The 16,977-nt window shown below is 40.0% G+C and overlaps 1 protein-coding gene across 1 annotated transcript in view; it reads left to right on the top strand.

Annotated features, from left to right (window-relative positions):
• The window catches only part of usp48 (ubiquitin specific peptidase 48), a 119,266-nt gene that overhangs the window by 4,138 nt on the left and 98,151 nt on the right, over window positions 1–16,977 (top strand). Inside the window, exons 2-3 of the mRNA XM_080181525.1 lie at window positions 9,742–9,862; window positions 13,632–13,788. Coding sequence (XP_080037651.1) covers window positions 9,742–9,862; window positions 13,632–13,788 — 278 coding nt within the window. The remainder of the gene's footprint in view (window positions 1–9,741; window positions 9,863–13,631; window positions 13,789–16,977) is intronic.

The following is a 16,977-nucleotide window of genomic DNA, read 5'->3' as shown; positions in this document are numbered from 1 at the left end:
ATCAATAGGTCCAGGCCGCGGGCGATCGATGGGGTCATCCATCCCGACTGTCTGCCCCTCTACCGCGGCTACGTTCGTGGCCAGGTGTCCCTGGATAGGGAACATGCGATGTCTGCGGGCGTAGTTGATGCCTTCTGTGCCCGCTGGGCACCGCAGGGGCTGGGGTGCGTTCTAGACCCCGACAATCACATTTTGATTTGATGTGTCTTAAGTTTCCTTTGTACTTTTGTTTTTGGTAGGGCTGTTCCTCTTCCTTTTGGGGAGCTGCCCCTTTTACTTTGTCCTAATTTATTTTGAATTTGTTTGGTTTGGCCTTAGAAGAGGACAAGTGGAGAGTATTCCATCCCACTCTTTTTCTTTGCGGAAGTGTTAAACAAACTTTGGGAGTCAGGAGGTAAATTGCTTGCGGCAGAATTTCCAGTACTTCTGATGATTTAATTAAATTGATACTTAGAGCAGATTGTTTAGTCTGTAAGCTGACATCAAATCTTGAGTTTTGGGTTCTTAACTAACACTCTTGTCTTCACATCAATAATTAATTTCTGTAAGCAGAGCAAATCTCCCATGATCTAAAAACTGCACCCTTTTATTGTCATTTACATTCCCCCCCCCGCCCCCATTCACACTTTGGGGGCACCAGTTATGTTCTGTTGTCCATTCTAAAGATTGGAAATTGTAATGTTGCTAACTAACACTTCCAGGCTAAAGTTGCTTGGTGAGATTTATTTGTAAGTTAATTAACACGCAGACAAAATGATAAAAGATGCTTTAAAACAAAACTGAATCATTCTAAAGATAAACTTTTTAGAATGTGATTCTTAATCTGTTAAATGGTAAGGCTTTTGAAACAACTAATTTTGTGTCTTGGTACATAATTTGGCAGAGGTGTCCTAGTTCACTCAAGCTGCAGGTTTCCACTCTCAAGAAAGAGGAAAATTCCCCAGTAGTTCTGAATTATCAGTTACCTCCACTGGCTATCTCCACTAGCCCAGTAGTGATTTACTGGCTAAATAATCTGTCACGTCAGGATTGGGAAAATTATTAAACTGGTACCCCTATGCTTGCTGTTGGAACTGTTCCTGTTTCCAACGTAGATCATTGACCTGGGTTCAGAAACTCAATGCGTATTGGTTAGATTTATAGATTCTAAGTTGAGCAGTGAATTTAGAGTAGATTACAAAATAATTCTAAAATGAGTTTGACAAGATATGCAATTTGGCAAGAAGTGGCAAATGCTTGGTTTTATAGAATGCAACATTTAATACAAGATTTTAATGAAATGTTAAACTAGAAAATAATAAACTTTCATGTAGAAAGCTAAAATTTGAGAGAAATTATATTATGACAACTGCATCCATGTAGCACCTTTAAAACATTTCAGTGTCCTCAGAGTGATAAACAAAATCCAACTCTGAGCCGCATTAGTTGACACTAAAGTGACTAAAAGATAGGGGCTAGGTTTTGAGCAGTATCTTGAAGGGGTGAGGAAGCAGTTTAGAAACGAAATTCCAGACCTTGCAGCCTAAGTACGACTGCTAGTGATGGAGCAAAAAAATCAGATATGTGTTAAAGCCAGAATTCGGGGAGCACAGAGATCTCAGGATTGTAGAGCTGGGTGAGGTTACAGAGAATGCAAGAGATGAGGTCATGGAGGGAGTTGAAAATGAGGACAAGAATTTACAATTGAAGCATTACTGGACTGTAGATATAGATCAGTCATTACAGGGATGATGGTAAATTAAGGTGATCAGTACAGCAGGCATCTATTTGGGAATAATCTTCACAAGGGTTAGGAGAAGATGCTGTGCTGCTTTTCCTGCCAAAAGAGATGATTTTAAGTCAACATTCTCTGCTAAGAGCTGCATCTTTTTCTCAGACAGCAATGCTTGCTCTTTATTCGAATGCATTGTTGGCCTTAAATAAAAATGTTTCTACTCCTGTTGTTTTATGTGGTGTGAAATACTGGACCTGTGAATGCTGACCAATTTAGCAGTCCCATAATCTAGGAATTCATTGCCTTGAGACTACAGTATTTTAGAATTTTGGACGTGATGCAAATAAAACTAATAATAATATGATGGGAAATTTGGATAATTGTGGTGCTTCATTTTCATTTTTTCTTATTGATAACTTATGTAACTTTGTGCTGTAAATTGAGAGAATGAAGTCGAGATACTGATGTTTGTGAAGACTAGCCCATATTCAGAAAGGAAGCTAAAGGAAGTAAATCATAGTTTGGATTGTTGGCTGAACCATGTGTGGAAATTACAAATATAATGAGTAATCAACATGTATTCTAGAGAGGAAAGCCTTAACTTGACCAATTGCATTGAACTGTTTGAAGAGTAGCATAGAATAGCAGAGATATAGTCTATTTAAATTTCAGACTGCTCTTATGTAAGGTACCATAGACTAATGAATGAAGTCAGACCATGCAGCGTCAGAGATAATTAGCAGAATGGCTAGCTAGCTGAAAGACAGAAAACAGATGAGGTATAGGATAGCTGTTCAGATGGCAGTATCTAAGATGGGATCCCACAAGGATCTGTGCTGTTACCATTTATTATTTGCAGTTTATATTAAAAAAAAACTTTGGAATCGAAACCACAGTTCCTAAATTTGTAGACAACAATTTAGGAGGCATGTTCGACACAGAGGGAAGTACAACAAATCACAAGACACGCTTGAGGGAATAGTAACTTGGCAAATGAAGTTCAGCACAGATAAATGGTGGAGCATCTTTGCAGAAGAGGACTTGTGTTTTTTTTAAGCATACATGAAGGGGGCAACTGAAAACCACCTTGTTCTTTTCCTTCATCATATTGCTCATTGCGGTTAGAAATGTGGAGGCTTTGATGAGCAGCTGGTGAGAAAAGTGCAGGACTGCAAAGTGTGGAAAAATGGTCAAAGGGCTTGCTCTTGGATTGATCATCATTACAGATGTTTGAAATATTGTATTTTGATAAACACAGTAAAGAGGTCACATTTTACTTGTAAAAATGAGAATCTAAGTAGAGTAGAGGAACAAAAGAGCACTAATGCTTAAATCATTAAAAGCTGTGATGCAGATCATTAAGGCCAAAAACAAAAACTGACTAACTAGTCTGATTCACCATAGATCACCGTGTACAAATTGATCCAATGTATAAGACAACCCCAAATTTCCTGATATGAAAGTTCATGTTTATGCCTATACTTGGCACAAAGTTGACTCGCCATCTAAGAAGTGCCAAACTTGCATTAGGAGAGAGCTTCGATTTTTCACCTTGGAAATGCATGTTTTAATTCTAAGTCAGCGCATAGGAACGAGCATGGAATGTGGGCTGTGTTGCCAAGAAAATATAGAGCGTACTGCAAATGGTGAATGATGAGCAGAAATGGATCCTCCCCAAAAAAAAGTTCAAAGCTGGATTGAAACTGAAAGCTGTAACCTTTGTTAATTCTTCAAATAACTGTGCTACATTGAGGAAGAAATTAGGTGTTTGGGGAAAGCTGGTGTGAAAATGGGAGGAGGTAGGTGGAATCTGGCCTGGAAAACATTCCGAAGAATAAATGCGTCATGTGAACTGGGACCAGCTACTGGCCTGATCTTGTGAAGCAGATATCAGAATTGGTTTTCAACTTATCAGTTACATCACCAGAAATGCAAAGCATACATATCTCAGCAAAAATGTCACATCAACAGCTAATTGGTGTAGCTGTTTTGTGGAATAAAAATCATAATGTTGTGGCAGGAGACCAAGATTGCTTAGAAACCAAAAGTTCTTTGCCAAAATTACCTGTTTCGTGTGATCTTTCCATTATGCAATGACAAAGACCATTATGTCACACAGCAGACTGAATTGTTGAGTGGAAAAGTTTGAAAACAGTTTTGTGCAAACCATGATACTTGTGAAGACAAGATTAATGATGGTGGTACTAGCTTCCATGGCTGACGGTAGAAGATTAAAGTCTCTGGTAATTTTCAAATGTAAAACCATGCTGAAAATCAAGTGCCCGGTAGGAGTTTATCAGCATGACGGTGAGAATGGACTGAAGTTGTGGATCGATGATGTGCAGAGTCAACATCTTGGTGGCCCAAGCAGATTGGAGCTCATTAATGTGGAACACTTTCAGATCCCTTTTAACTGATGAGGTCACTGAAGTAATAACATCCAAATTGCAATTATACTGGGGACCTAACATCTTTCAACCTTTGGCAGTGTGCCTCAACGAGGCATTCAAGGATCATGTTTGAACCAAATGGAAAAGGTGGATGTTTGACAGGGAACCCTTCAAAAAGAGCGGAAGTATGCATGCAGTCCTGCTTGATGGTTTGTGATTTTTGCGATCAAATTGTTCGTGCACAAGCTCATTTTGTTCAAAAATGCGGAATATCCGATGGAGAGGAAGTTGATTTATGCTGAAGATTTGGAAGCACCAAATCTGATTCATTGCATTGATACTGTCGCCAAAGTGACTTAATGAATTTGATGAACTCTTTGCACCGCATGCATGAATTTGATGGTTTTTAAAACTTTTAAAATGGTGACAACCTGAACCTTACCTGTTGGCCCTGGTTTTTGAAAGGTTTTTTCGAGGCTTCAAAATATGTTTATGGAGAAATAGGATTAAAAAGTGGAGAAGTCTTCTTAGGCCGTCCCTGTAAGTTGAGAAAGACTTGCTTCCACGTTGAAAATGAGTTCTCAAGATCCGAGGTGTCTGGTGTGTGACCTCCAGTCCCTGTCATGGGTGGTTGAAGGAACAGTGGGTGGGGTTCCCAGGTTACCATGCCTTCCTTTCACTGTTGACGCTTGGCTTCAGCTTGCTCTGTGTAGAAATTTGGGTTCAACTCCTTCCCAAATTAGCTTTTCCTTCAATTCACACTTCTTGAGCTACGGATTCTGAGGTGTCGCTGGGGATTTTGCATTTTTTCATGGAAGCTTTGAAGGCGTCCTTGAAGTGTTTCCTTTGTTGTTCAGGAGCTCGCTTACTGTGTTGAAGCATTGAGTAGAGTGCTTGTTTTGGGAATCTCGTGTCAGGCGTATGGACCGTGTGGCCTGCGGAGCGGAGCCTATCAAGGGTGGTCAGTGCTTCGATGCTGGAGATGTTGATCTGAGTGAGAACACTGATGTTGGTGTGCCTATCCTGCCAATGGATTTGTAGGATCTTGTGGAACCAGAGCTTGTGGTACTTGTATAGAGCTTGTATAGCCTGCTTGCTGGTTGGCTCCAGGACATGCTGTATAACAAACTATTCTTAAAAACATTTTATTAACTGATCTGAGCTACCTTTATCTTTCTGATTTTTCCAATCTAAATGGAGATTAGAATCCTCCTTGATTATCACGTTATCTCTCCCTTTGTATTCAGTCCTACTCTCTGGTCACAATTAGAGGGCCTATACACCACTCCCACAAATGATTTATTGTCTTTATCATTTCTCATCTCAACCCAAAGCAGCTCCACATCCTGGTTTCCTAAACTTGGGTAATTTCCCTCAATTGTGCTAACACCCGCCATTAGTTAACAGAGCCTCCACCATTCCATCTTTTCCTAACTGACTGCCATATGTAAATGTCACATTGCTGTCAATACTCAACATCCCAATGTATGTCAATCCAGTAGCCATGTCTCTAATGGCTATCAGTGCGTATTTATTAATTCTTATTTGCACTGTCAGGTCAGAAGGGTAAAGGTTGAGTAGATAGTTCATAGAATGGTTTCTTAGAATAGCATGTTTTGGAGCCAACCAGGGAGCAACTAGACCTTGTAATGTGCAGCAAGATGGGATTAATTGTATAACCCTGTACCTCTAGGTAGCAGCAGTTATAAAATGATTAACATTGAGGGGTGAATAGTGTGTCAAAGACTCGTATTTTAAACATAAACAAGCAATTACGACAGCATGAAAGCAGAGCTAGCTAAAGTAAACTGACTGGAAAATTAGATGAAGTGACGGATCAATAGAGATGCGGTGGCAGACATTTAAAGGTCTATTTCAGAATAGAGTTGCATTTCAATATGAGGGAAAGTTCCAGGTGAAGGACTCGCCCATTTTAAGGTAAATAGTTAAAGACAGGCATCAAACATTAAAAAAAAGTAATTAAATAAAGACGGTGGTAAGTCAGCAGATTGGACAGAGTATAAAGAACAAAAAAATTACAAGAAGATTAATAAGGAGGGAAAATAGAATACAAGGGAAAGATAGCTAGAAATATAAAGATAGATGGTAGGAATTTCTATAGATGTTTAAATGGGTTAAAGTGAGCATTGGTCCCATAGGAAAGCATGTTGGGGAATTGATAATGGGAAACAGGGAGATGGCGGATAAATTGAACACGCATTTTCCATATCACTGTCGAGGATACAAGTAACATCCCAGAAAAGACTAGAACGGGAAATGGAAAGGAGGGAGGAACTCAGAAATAAAAGCAGGGAGTGGTATTGAGCATATTGTTGGAACTGCCATTAGGGACTGAAGAATGTTAATTGTGGCAAAGGTAAAATAGCAGAATGTATTTATAGAACAGAGGTCAGTGCTTAGTGGTGGCAAAACTGAGCAACAAGGGACAGTGGCCATGTGGGGGAGGGGTGGGAGTGTGTTGGGACAAGCCAGACGAACCAATAATAGAAAACAAAAGGGGAAAGTTCACTGTCTAAAGTTGTTGAACTCAATGTTGAGATGGTTAAGTGAATGGACAAAGATCTGGTAAATGGAATATAATGTGGGAGAATGTACAAGGCCCATTTTAAAGAATAAAGAAGAAGCTAATTTGAATGATGTGAAATTGTAGAGTGCTGAGGTGCAGAGGAACCTGGCTGTCCTTGTGCATGAATCACAAAAGTCTAGTATACAGGTGCAACAAGTAATTAGGAAAGCTAATTGAATATCATTGTTTGTTGCGAAGGGAATTGATTGTGTAAGTAGGGAGGTTATGCTTCACTTGTACAGGGGAGACCATATCTGGATTACCTTGAACAGTCTAGGTCTCCTTATTTAAGGAAAGGTGGAAACATGTTAGCGGTTCAGACAAGGTTTACTAGACTAATACCTGGGATGGGCGTGTTGTCTTACGAGGAAAGGTTAGACAGCTTAGATTCACTGGAATTTGAGAAGCAGCTTGCTCAAAACCTTTCAGATCCTGACAGGATGGATGAGGAGAGGATGCTTCCTCTTGTTGGAGAGTCTGAGTTTGTCCAAGTAAGACTGAGATGGGGAGAATTTTTTTCCTGAGGGTTGTGTGTCTTTGGAACTCTCTACTTCAAAAGTTAGTGGAAGCAGGATTTTTGAATATTTTTAAGGCAGAGCTGGTAGATTCTTGATTAACAAGGGGGTGAAAGGTTTTTTGGAGTAGGCAGAAATGTGGGGCTATGATTTTATTGAATGGCGGAACAAGCTTGAGGGGCTAAGTCGTTGCCTAATTTGGAAGTTTCTAGATCAAGACATGTTTATTTTGTCTAACCCCCAAGTTTTGGTTGGTCCCTGTCCGGTGAAGATAGTTACCAATCCAGTATCCTGAAATTGCAAGATCTGCATAGATTGAATTTACAATAGTACTTTTTCCAATATTTTACTGGCATTACTCTCCAAAGCCCATGTCTAGTTAATCTGATTTTTGAAAAGTGTATTGGTAATCTAACCCTGCTTGAAAATGGTCAGCTGTCTTCCAGTGAGACAGCCCTATCAGAACCTGGATTTTCTTGAAATCTAATGTGGGCACATGGTAGATGAGGAAAAGCTGATGTTTCTTCATATGCTGATAGATAGGTGGACAAACACAAGCCTTGAGGCTATATCACCTGCTTTGCTGGGTTAGTTATGTAGTACGGATGTCAGATATCAAGCTGTCAAAGTGAGTAGTGTTCTCTCAGCTCAATCAGGGTAGAAAGTGCTTCCAGAATGTGCTGAATGTCAACATGAAGAAATGAAACATTGACATCATCTCTTTGGTGAACTTCGCTTTGGACCATATCAGATAGCCTTTGGGATGGATCCGTGCAATTTGAGAACCCAACAATTTCAAAATGAAGAAGAGGTTGACTTAAAGAAATGCCATGACCCAAGCTGTTATTACGTGAGCAGACACTCTGTATGACCACTAATCCTCATGTCATGTTGAATGCAGATTCTGAATTGGCCTCGACAGCAATCTTTAGATTCATGGAAGGTGTTGATCCTTGCTAACAAGGGGTACCCAATAATATTAGAATAGGGCCTCATAGAATAATAACTTTGAATCTCGGTCAATCCAATTGGAACCAAGTTTGCAATGTGATGGATATGTCCTTTTTCACATTGCATCTGATCCCCCTATCTCATGACTGTAGCCAAAGTAAACATTTACCCGATCGTATAGTTCCTGGTCTACCCCCCGCACCTCCCCTTCCTCCTGCATGTCCATCAAAACTATTTTGTAATTTTGAGATTGGGTTGGTCCTTCCAATGCCTCGTATTCCTTTTTGGGCCTATGCCCACTCTGGATGTCAGAAGGTCACATTTGATAATGTACATCATTAAAGTTATGCTGTATAGATGCCCAGCAACTTATTGTCGTCATTATTTCCTGATTTATTTCATTTTTTTCTTCATTTATTTAAGTTTTTAAACCTCAGTTCAAAACTTGCCATGGCATTTTGAGTTAACTGCAATTTATCAAGATTTTCCAAAGCAGTTCTTATCCAGAGACCTGTGTAATTTTGACCTTTTAAAACTGATTTTGTGGTCTAACAAAAGTTTTAAGCTTCACTTAAATCAATGCAATGAGACTTGTTTCACTATGCCAAATACACAAAAAGTGTAACAAACCTACGGAATGGACACATAAACCTGCAACACAAATCATTAAAACGAGCATTGCAGGTTAGTGAAGCCACAAAAATGCAAACAGCACTGGGATCATTTCTAGTGGAATATAATTCAAAAGTAGAGAAGTTGTGTTAAACTTCTATAGAACTTTGGTTTGACCACAATGAGTCCGGTACGCTCCTGCCTTCAAATTATTAAGGATTATCAAGGCACCAGTGAAAAATGCGTAACAGGTTTACAAGGATGATGCCAGAACTGAGTGTGCAACCCTCTCTTAAAAAAATTGCAATCCTTTCTCAAAGTTACAAACCCGTTAATCCAACTTCTTGTTTGCTCCAAAACCCATTTCAAATTGAATCCAATTCATGGTCCCCACAAAAGGGATGTACTGGATGCAAGCTGACAAGAACAGGCATTAATGACCCTGGGCTTGACCCTGCTCTTGCTCTTAACCAAAGAAATTGGAATGCCTCCCTTGTAAAAAGCAGTAACTTGGGTGTGCCTTTGGTTCTGTGGAAAGAATGATCTTCCTGCTACTCATACCGCAGATACCTTTCTGAGTGTTGGTGATGCATATTAGCAAACTCAGACCATGATAGGAAGGGAAGCTGATCCTGCCTTTGCATTGGGTGTTAACTTTGCAGCCTTAGTTATTGAATAGTGATCAGAAGTGGAAACTGGCTGCTCCTCCATCTAATTTCCCTACCTCTCTGACTCTGATACACAAGGTGCTTCACTCAACAGAGATTGCAATCACATAATGACCATCCAGTAGGGTGCATGATGAAAGGCTGAGTTAATAACAATCACAAGCTAAAGTGCTAAGTTTGGGTAACTGGATCACAATAAATGTTTTAGCAACCTCTCACTGGAAAACATGTTATGGTCATTGTCTGCAAAATTCACACTCCAAAGTTTCATTATTGTTATTTGCTTTCCCCTTCCACAATCTAGGCGCAACTGTCGAGGAAACCCAAACTGTTTGGTGGGTCTTGGTGAACACGTGTGGCTGGGAGAAATTGATGAAAACAGCTTCCATAACATTGATGATCCAAACTCTGAAAGGAGATGCAAGGTGAGTAAAATACCTTGTGTTTTGGAGATGTTTTAGTGTAAGATGGGAAGGGGTAGGGTTTCTGTTTTTGATGAAATTTACCATCGTGGCGTAAATTGTGCTCAGAATTGCAGTGGTGTTCCAAATTAATAACAATTGGCACAAGCTTCTGCTCAAAATCATTTGCATAGTCACAAACTTAAATCTTTGATCTTCCATTGGGACAGCATTTTAGAATATCATTTTTATCTTGCATTAAATAATTCATTGATGCACTTGAGTGGTAACATGATGGAGTTTCATTAATACAACTGAAAAATGAATATCCACTAGTAAGTCTCCTTCGGACTTGTACACTTCAATAAGATCACCTCTCATCCTTCTAAACTCCAATGGATTCGGACCCAACTTGTTCAGTCTTTCCTCACAAGAGAACCTCTTCATCCCTGGCATCAGTCGAGTGAACCTTCTCTGCACTATTCATAAGGCAAAGATATCCTTCCTTAGTTAAGGAGACCTGAACTTTTCACAGTCCTGCAAATGTGACCTCATAATGCTCTGTGTAATTGTAGCAACTTTTACTTTCCATTTGCCTTGCAGTAAACGCGAACATTTCATTTGCTTTCCTAATCACTTGCTGTGCCGGCATATTAACATTTTGTGATTCGTGCAACAGGACACTTGGATCCCTTTGTACCTGAGTTCTGCAGTTTCTTGCCATTTAAATAATAAAGTGCTTTTCTATTCTTCCTGCCAAAGTGGACAAGTTTACGTTTTTCCACATTATACTCCATCTGCCAAATTTGTGCCCACTCATTTAACATATCTATATCCCTTGGCATTATGGTGGCACAATGGTTAACACTGCTGCCTCACGGTGTCAGGGACCTGGGTTCCATTCCGGCCTCAGGTCACTGTCTGTGTGGGGTTTCCATGTTCTCCTTGCATCTGTGTGGGTTTCCTCCGGGTGCTCCGGTTTCCTCCCAGAGTCCAAAGATGTGAAGGTTAGTTTGATTGACCGTGCTAAATTGACCCTAGTATCAGGGGGTTAGTAGGGTAAAAATGAGGTTACAGGTATAGGGCCTGGATGGGATTTTGGGCGGAATACCTACCTTCTGCACTTTAGGAATTCTGTGGCAGAGTTTTAATGCCTTCTTCACATCCAACTCTTCTACTGTTTTTGCAGTCATACATTGTGTTCCTTCATCCAAGTCATTGATGTAGATCGTAAATTGCTGAGGACTGAGTTCTGTGGCACTCCTCGTTATATCTTGCCAATCTGATCCATTTATCTCTACCCTCCCTTTCCTGTTAGTAGCAGGGGCAGAGGATTTATTAGTTGTGTTACCTCCATACTATGAACCCTTATTTTCTGCAGCAATCTTTGATTTTTGCACCTTGTCAAATGTCTTCTGGAAATCCAAGTGCACCGGATGTGTGGATTCCCCATTATCCAGGTTGATACTTCCTCAAAGAACTCAAATAAATTAGTCAAACATGATTTTCCTTTCACAAAATCATGTTGACTCTGCCTGCTTGCATTATGATATTCTAAGTGTCCTTCCATGAACACCTTGATAAATTCTAGTATTTTCCCTATGACAAATGTTAGCTGACTGGCCTGCTTCCCGTCATGAATTTGGCATTTTGCAATCTGAAGGCACCTTTCTTGAATCTAAGGAATCAGTGGCCACTCGGACCATAGAATGTTCTCTAAGACCTTGGGACCTCTCAGCCCTTGGTTGTAAAAATTTTCTCAGTACCTTTTCTGTGGTGATTGCAATTGTTTTAAGTTTCTCCCTCCCTTTTGTCTGTTCATAATTATTTCTAGGATTTTCTTTGACTTTTATATTGAAGCCAGACGTAGCATATCTGTTCAATTCATCCACCATTTCCTTATTTTTCATTATTAATTCCCCAGGCACTCCCTTTAGAGCAGTGATTCCCAATCTCTTCAGTAACACAGCACACTTCAATGAGACAAACAATTCCAACTATTTTTCAACTGAATCAATTGCTCATAAACACCGCTTTTATTTACATTTGCCATGGTTATGATCTAATAAGACCATAACCATACAAACATGATCCTTCCTAATGCTTGCTGCGTGGTGTGAAGCCTGTGCTTGATATTCTCTGACTATAGCCACGTCCAAGTATCAGGGCCCTCTCTGGTTGGGTTGCACTGATGGCAGTCTCAAGATTTTTTGGGCTACATACATTTGGCTTTTTGCAAGTCAAAGACTCTTGCAAGGCCAATTCCAGCATGGAGTCAGTGGCCTCCCACTTCCACACCATGTTGGCTACATGCGAACAAGGGGCAGGAACAAACCATTCTGGCCTGCTCTGCCATTTTAAAATCCTTTTTAAAATATGTCAACATATAGAGTGGAAACAGCCTGTTAGCGCACCTTCTGCTGCTGACCCCCATTGGGAAAATGGAGTAGATTCCGAGGCATCCAAATCCTGTGGCTTAGGCTCTTAATGTCCTATCACTGTGTGTATCTTCCCTCCTTGGCAGTGGTAGCCCCCATTTTTCCCCTCCACTGTTTGCTCAATGGAATCTCCCTCCACTAAGTTTCTTTAGCTCAGATGACTAGAATTAGTTCTAAATCTGATCTAATTCAGCACTGAAAAGGTTTTGAGCACAGCCACGCATAGTTATTAGCTCAGTTAATAAACTGTTAAGTCAAAGAAACAAGTGATGAATACTGTTGATGTTTCACAGAGTGCAACTAAAAAACCTTTAAGAAATAGTAATTCTTTAGCAGGTTACTCACAAAATCAAAACCAAAAACCACGCCAAGTCTGGCCGTTTTGAACAATAACCGGCTACAGTTTTATCTTTTCATCAACCCTTGCCAAACTCTCTCTCCACCAGTCTTATCCCGCCATGCATCCTGAAGAAATCCTCCAGAAACAGCTATGATTGGCCGCCAACAAGTGTCAACTCTGGCAGGCAGTGTGGAGCCTGGTCAGTGACGGTTGTCCGGTGCAGACCTCAGGCAGTAGCACCTTGGGCTTCTTCAAACTGGGCTCCATTATTTCTTCCTGTATATTCCATCCTACAGTATAGTTAATGTTTGGGGACCAGCAAACTGCTCCCACAAATGACTGCTTACTTTTTGCTATTTCTTATTCCTTTGTGCAGATTTGACTGATTATTGGACAAGTTGAGCTGCACAACCTATGAGAAACTAATGGTAGATCTGAATTGTTTGATTCACTTGTAATGTGCTGCATATGTACATAATAGGGGGTTTAATTGGTGAAAGATCCATAGACTTTTGGAGGAGCAGATGTTTTATGGAACACTTACAAGAGATTCTTGGCTGTCTTGGAGATGGTGCTTTTTTCACTTTCGCAGTTATAGGTTGGCTGCATAATACTTGTGTAAATTGGTGCTAAGTAATTTCTGCCCTCTTTGCCTTAACGGGAAGTGATTTGTCGACATTTCGTAAAAATTGCTGAATTGCTCCTCATAGCTACAGCAATCCCATTTTATAAATTTTGCAAACAGTTGCAACCAGATATAAATGTATATGCCATGTATGCCCAAATACTTATTAACAGAAAAGATTTGGACAAGGCTTTGACTACAATGCTAAATATGTCTTTTCAGCACTGCCTTTCATATGTTTCGAATGCATCCTTAGAGCTGGGCACTTAATATTTTCCATTAAGCTAATACCTATATAGAAAGTTCCCTATTAAGCAATTTCAGAAGCTTTGAATCCTCACCATATAAAATGATTTGTTCTCATTCAAATTGTCTCTTCTCTTTTCTAAGAATACCTTTGTAGGACTGACTAATCTTGGAGCTACTTGTTACGTCAACACCTTGCTTCAGGTTTGGTTTCACAACCTTGAGTTGCGACAGGCACTGTATCTCTGCCATGGTCCTCGGAAGGAGATAGGGACTGGAGAAGGGATTGAGGAAGATGCAGGTGAGTATTGACAGTGGATTAGTTGAGGAAATTGGGGGAAAAAATGAGCGCTTTTGGCCACACTTCAGTGCAGTAGTGTTTCATATTTTCCGTTTTATTTATTATATGTGTGGGCAGGACCTAGATTTGCATAATCATTAATTCAGCTCAATACAAACTTAACCAGAACTTGATATGGCTGTATCATTAGACAGTGTAAAAATAAGCTACTGTGGAAAATATTCCAATATGTGGATATGATAATGTGCTTTGCCTTAGAACATGGACTCTGTACATTTATTATCTGTTGAGTTCTTCATTTTGGCTGAGATTGCATGGAGAGGAACTGAGTGAAAAAGTCTGTACTTGTAGCAGCTGCAGGAGCAGGTTTGACAGTCCTTTGTTCAAATTCCTTATTATTCCGTGTTCACTTTCTTGGTTAGGGAATAGTGTATTTGCTCTTTGCATGATGAAGTTGAAACTGTAACAGTGAGGGTCAGTTTTAAGTGGTCAAGACGTGTCTCTGATTTTTACTGTTACTGGATCAGACGTAGAACCACAGAATCCTGACAGTACCAAAGGAGGCCATTTGACCCATCTGCACCAACTCTGTGAAAGATCATCCTATCCAGGCCCTTGCCTCTGCCCTATCCCCGTGACTCCGCGCATTTTAGCGTGGCGATCCATGTTTGGAGTGTGGGAGGAGACCGGAGCACCTGGAGGAAACCCACACAGACATTGGGAGAATGTGCAGACTCCACACATTCACTTAAGGCCAGAATCAAACCTGGATCCCTGGCACTGTGAGGCAGCAGTGTTTAACTGCTGAGCCACCTTGCCTCTCTGTCAATGTTAAATTCTCATAAACTGGATGCTTCCATTAAATGCTCAGTAACGATCTTCATTTTCTGCATTATTTTGTGTTTGCATTTCAGTTTCACATTGGCCCATTTCTTTCCTGTAGCATATAACTTGTCTGCACCAGCAGTTACACTCCATGTGAAACCTCACACCTTACTTCATCTAACCCTATCTGCATATCCTCCTTTTCTTCCTCATGTATTTAGCTGGCTTCCCTGTACAGGCATCGCCCCATCAAAGGCATTAACACCTATTCAGTTAATTGCCTCAAAATTCATTTTGAACTTACTCAATTATCGTGTGGCCACAAAGTGACTTTGGCAAATTTAATGTATAAGAACTAGCTCTTACACCTGAGCATGACAATCTTCTGATTGCAGTCATCCTAATGTGAGTCATTTGTTGGGTAAATTTCAGAATAACATATTCTTTGGAATTATTTCTGTTTTAAGTTCTTTTGAAGACTACTGTTTGAAGATGGATATATGATAATGCTGTATATGAATGCCCAAATTCTTGACATTCTTGTATATACAAATAAATGCACACATTTATAAAAAGAAATGTATTCTCCCCACCATCCTAGTGGTCAGGCTGTAGAGCTCCAAACTAAATTGATGTCTTGCATACAAATATATGAATTAAGGGCAGGAGTAGGCACGGCCCTTCAAGCCTGCTCTGCCGTTCAATAAAGATCACGGCTGATCTAATTGTAACCTCAACCCCACATTCCTACCTACCCCAATCATCTTTCCTCCTTTGTAAATCAAGAATCTATTCAGCTCTGCCCTAAAAATATTCAAAGAAGGAAAAGTGTTCCAGAGACTCATGATCCTCAGAGAAAAGATTTCTCCTTATTGCCATTGTAAAGACTGACCCCTTATTTTTTAAAACAGTGACCCCTAGCTCTAGATTCTCCGGCAAGAGGAAATACCTGCTTCGCATTCACCCTGTCAATACCCCTCTGGATCTTAAAGGTTTCGATCAAGTTGCCTCTTATTCCTCTCAATTCTAGTGGATACAAACCTAACTTTAATTTCTTGCCTCAGAAGACAAGCCACCCTTTCCTGGTATGACTCTTGTAAACTTGCTCTATATTGTACCTAATGCATTTACATCCTTCCTTAGATAAGAACACCAGTACTATACACAATACTCCAGATGTGGTCTCATAAATGCCCTGTGCAACTAAGGCACAACCTTATTTTTGTTAGGAACAAGATGATGCCGGAGTGAGGTGACTTCTTGCAACCAGTGCCCAGCAGACCTTCTAGTTCTATCTCTTGTTCCATGCTTCTAAAACTTCATTCTAACTCTCTAACAACGCTCCAATTCAATCTCTTCACTACATTCTGGACTCTCGTTTCCTTCTCATACTTAGCATGCAAGAAGCGATATTTTTCACTGTATGCTTATACATGTGACAAATCAAATCAAATAATCGATTCCCCTCCCAAATGATATTTTATTAATTTTCCTAATTACTTGCTGTACCTGTACACTAATCTTTTGTGATTTATGGACTAGAACACTCAGATCCCTCTGCACCTCCTAGCTCTGCAATTTCTCCTCACTTCGATAATCTTTTTCATTCTTCTTGACAAAGTGGGCAATTTTACATTTTCTCTCTTTCAATTTGCCAGTTTTTTTGCCCACTTAGCCTGTCTATATACCTTTGTAACCTCCTTATGTCCTTATTACAATTTATTTTCCTGCCTACCTGTGTCATCAGCAAAGTTAGCAACCATACCTTCAGTCCCTTCATCAAAGGCATTTATATAAATTATAAAAAGTTGAGGCCCCAGTCCTGATCGCTGGGGCGTACCACTCATCACATCCTGTCAATCAGAAAAGGACATATTTATGCCAACTGTTTTCTGTTGGCTAGTCAATCTTCAAACTATGCCATTGTTATCTGCTATATTGAGCTTTCATTTTCCACAACAACCTTTGTTGTGGCACCTTATCAATTGCCTTCTGGAAATCCAAGTACAGTACATTCACCAGTTCCCCATTATCTACAGCATTTGTGATTTCCTTCAAGGAACTCCAATAAATTTGTTAAACACGATTTCCCTTTCACGAAACCATGTGGATTCTGCTTGATTACCTTGATTTTTTTCTAAGTGTCCTGCTTTAACATAGATAAAATGTTAAAAGCCATTATTAAATAAGACAGACGTTCGGTTAACTCGTCTGTAGTCTCCTGCTTTCTGTTTCCCTCCCTTTTTGAATAAAGGACTTGTATTTGCTTTCTTCCAATCTAGTGGAACCTTCCCTGAATGTAGGGAATTTTGGAAATTTAAACCAGTGCATCAGTTATCTTGCTAGTCACTACTTTCAGGTGAA

Source organism: Carcharhinus amblyrhynchos, unplaced genomic scaffold (assembly GCF_965287045.1).
Source record: "Carcharhinus amblyrhynchos unplaced genomic scaffold, sCarAmb.v2.hapA scaffold_41, whole genome shotgun sequence".
NCBI lineage: Eukaryota > Metazoa > Chordata > Chondrichthyes > Carcharhiniformes > Carcharhinidae > Carcharhinus > Carcharhinus amblyrhynchos.
Note: the sequence above shows the minus strand (reverse complement) of the source record. Positions and strands in the feature narration are given on the sequence as shown.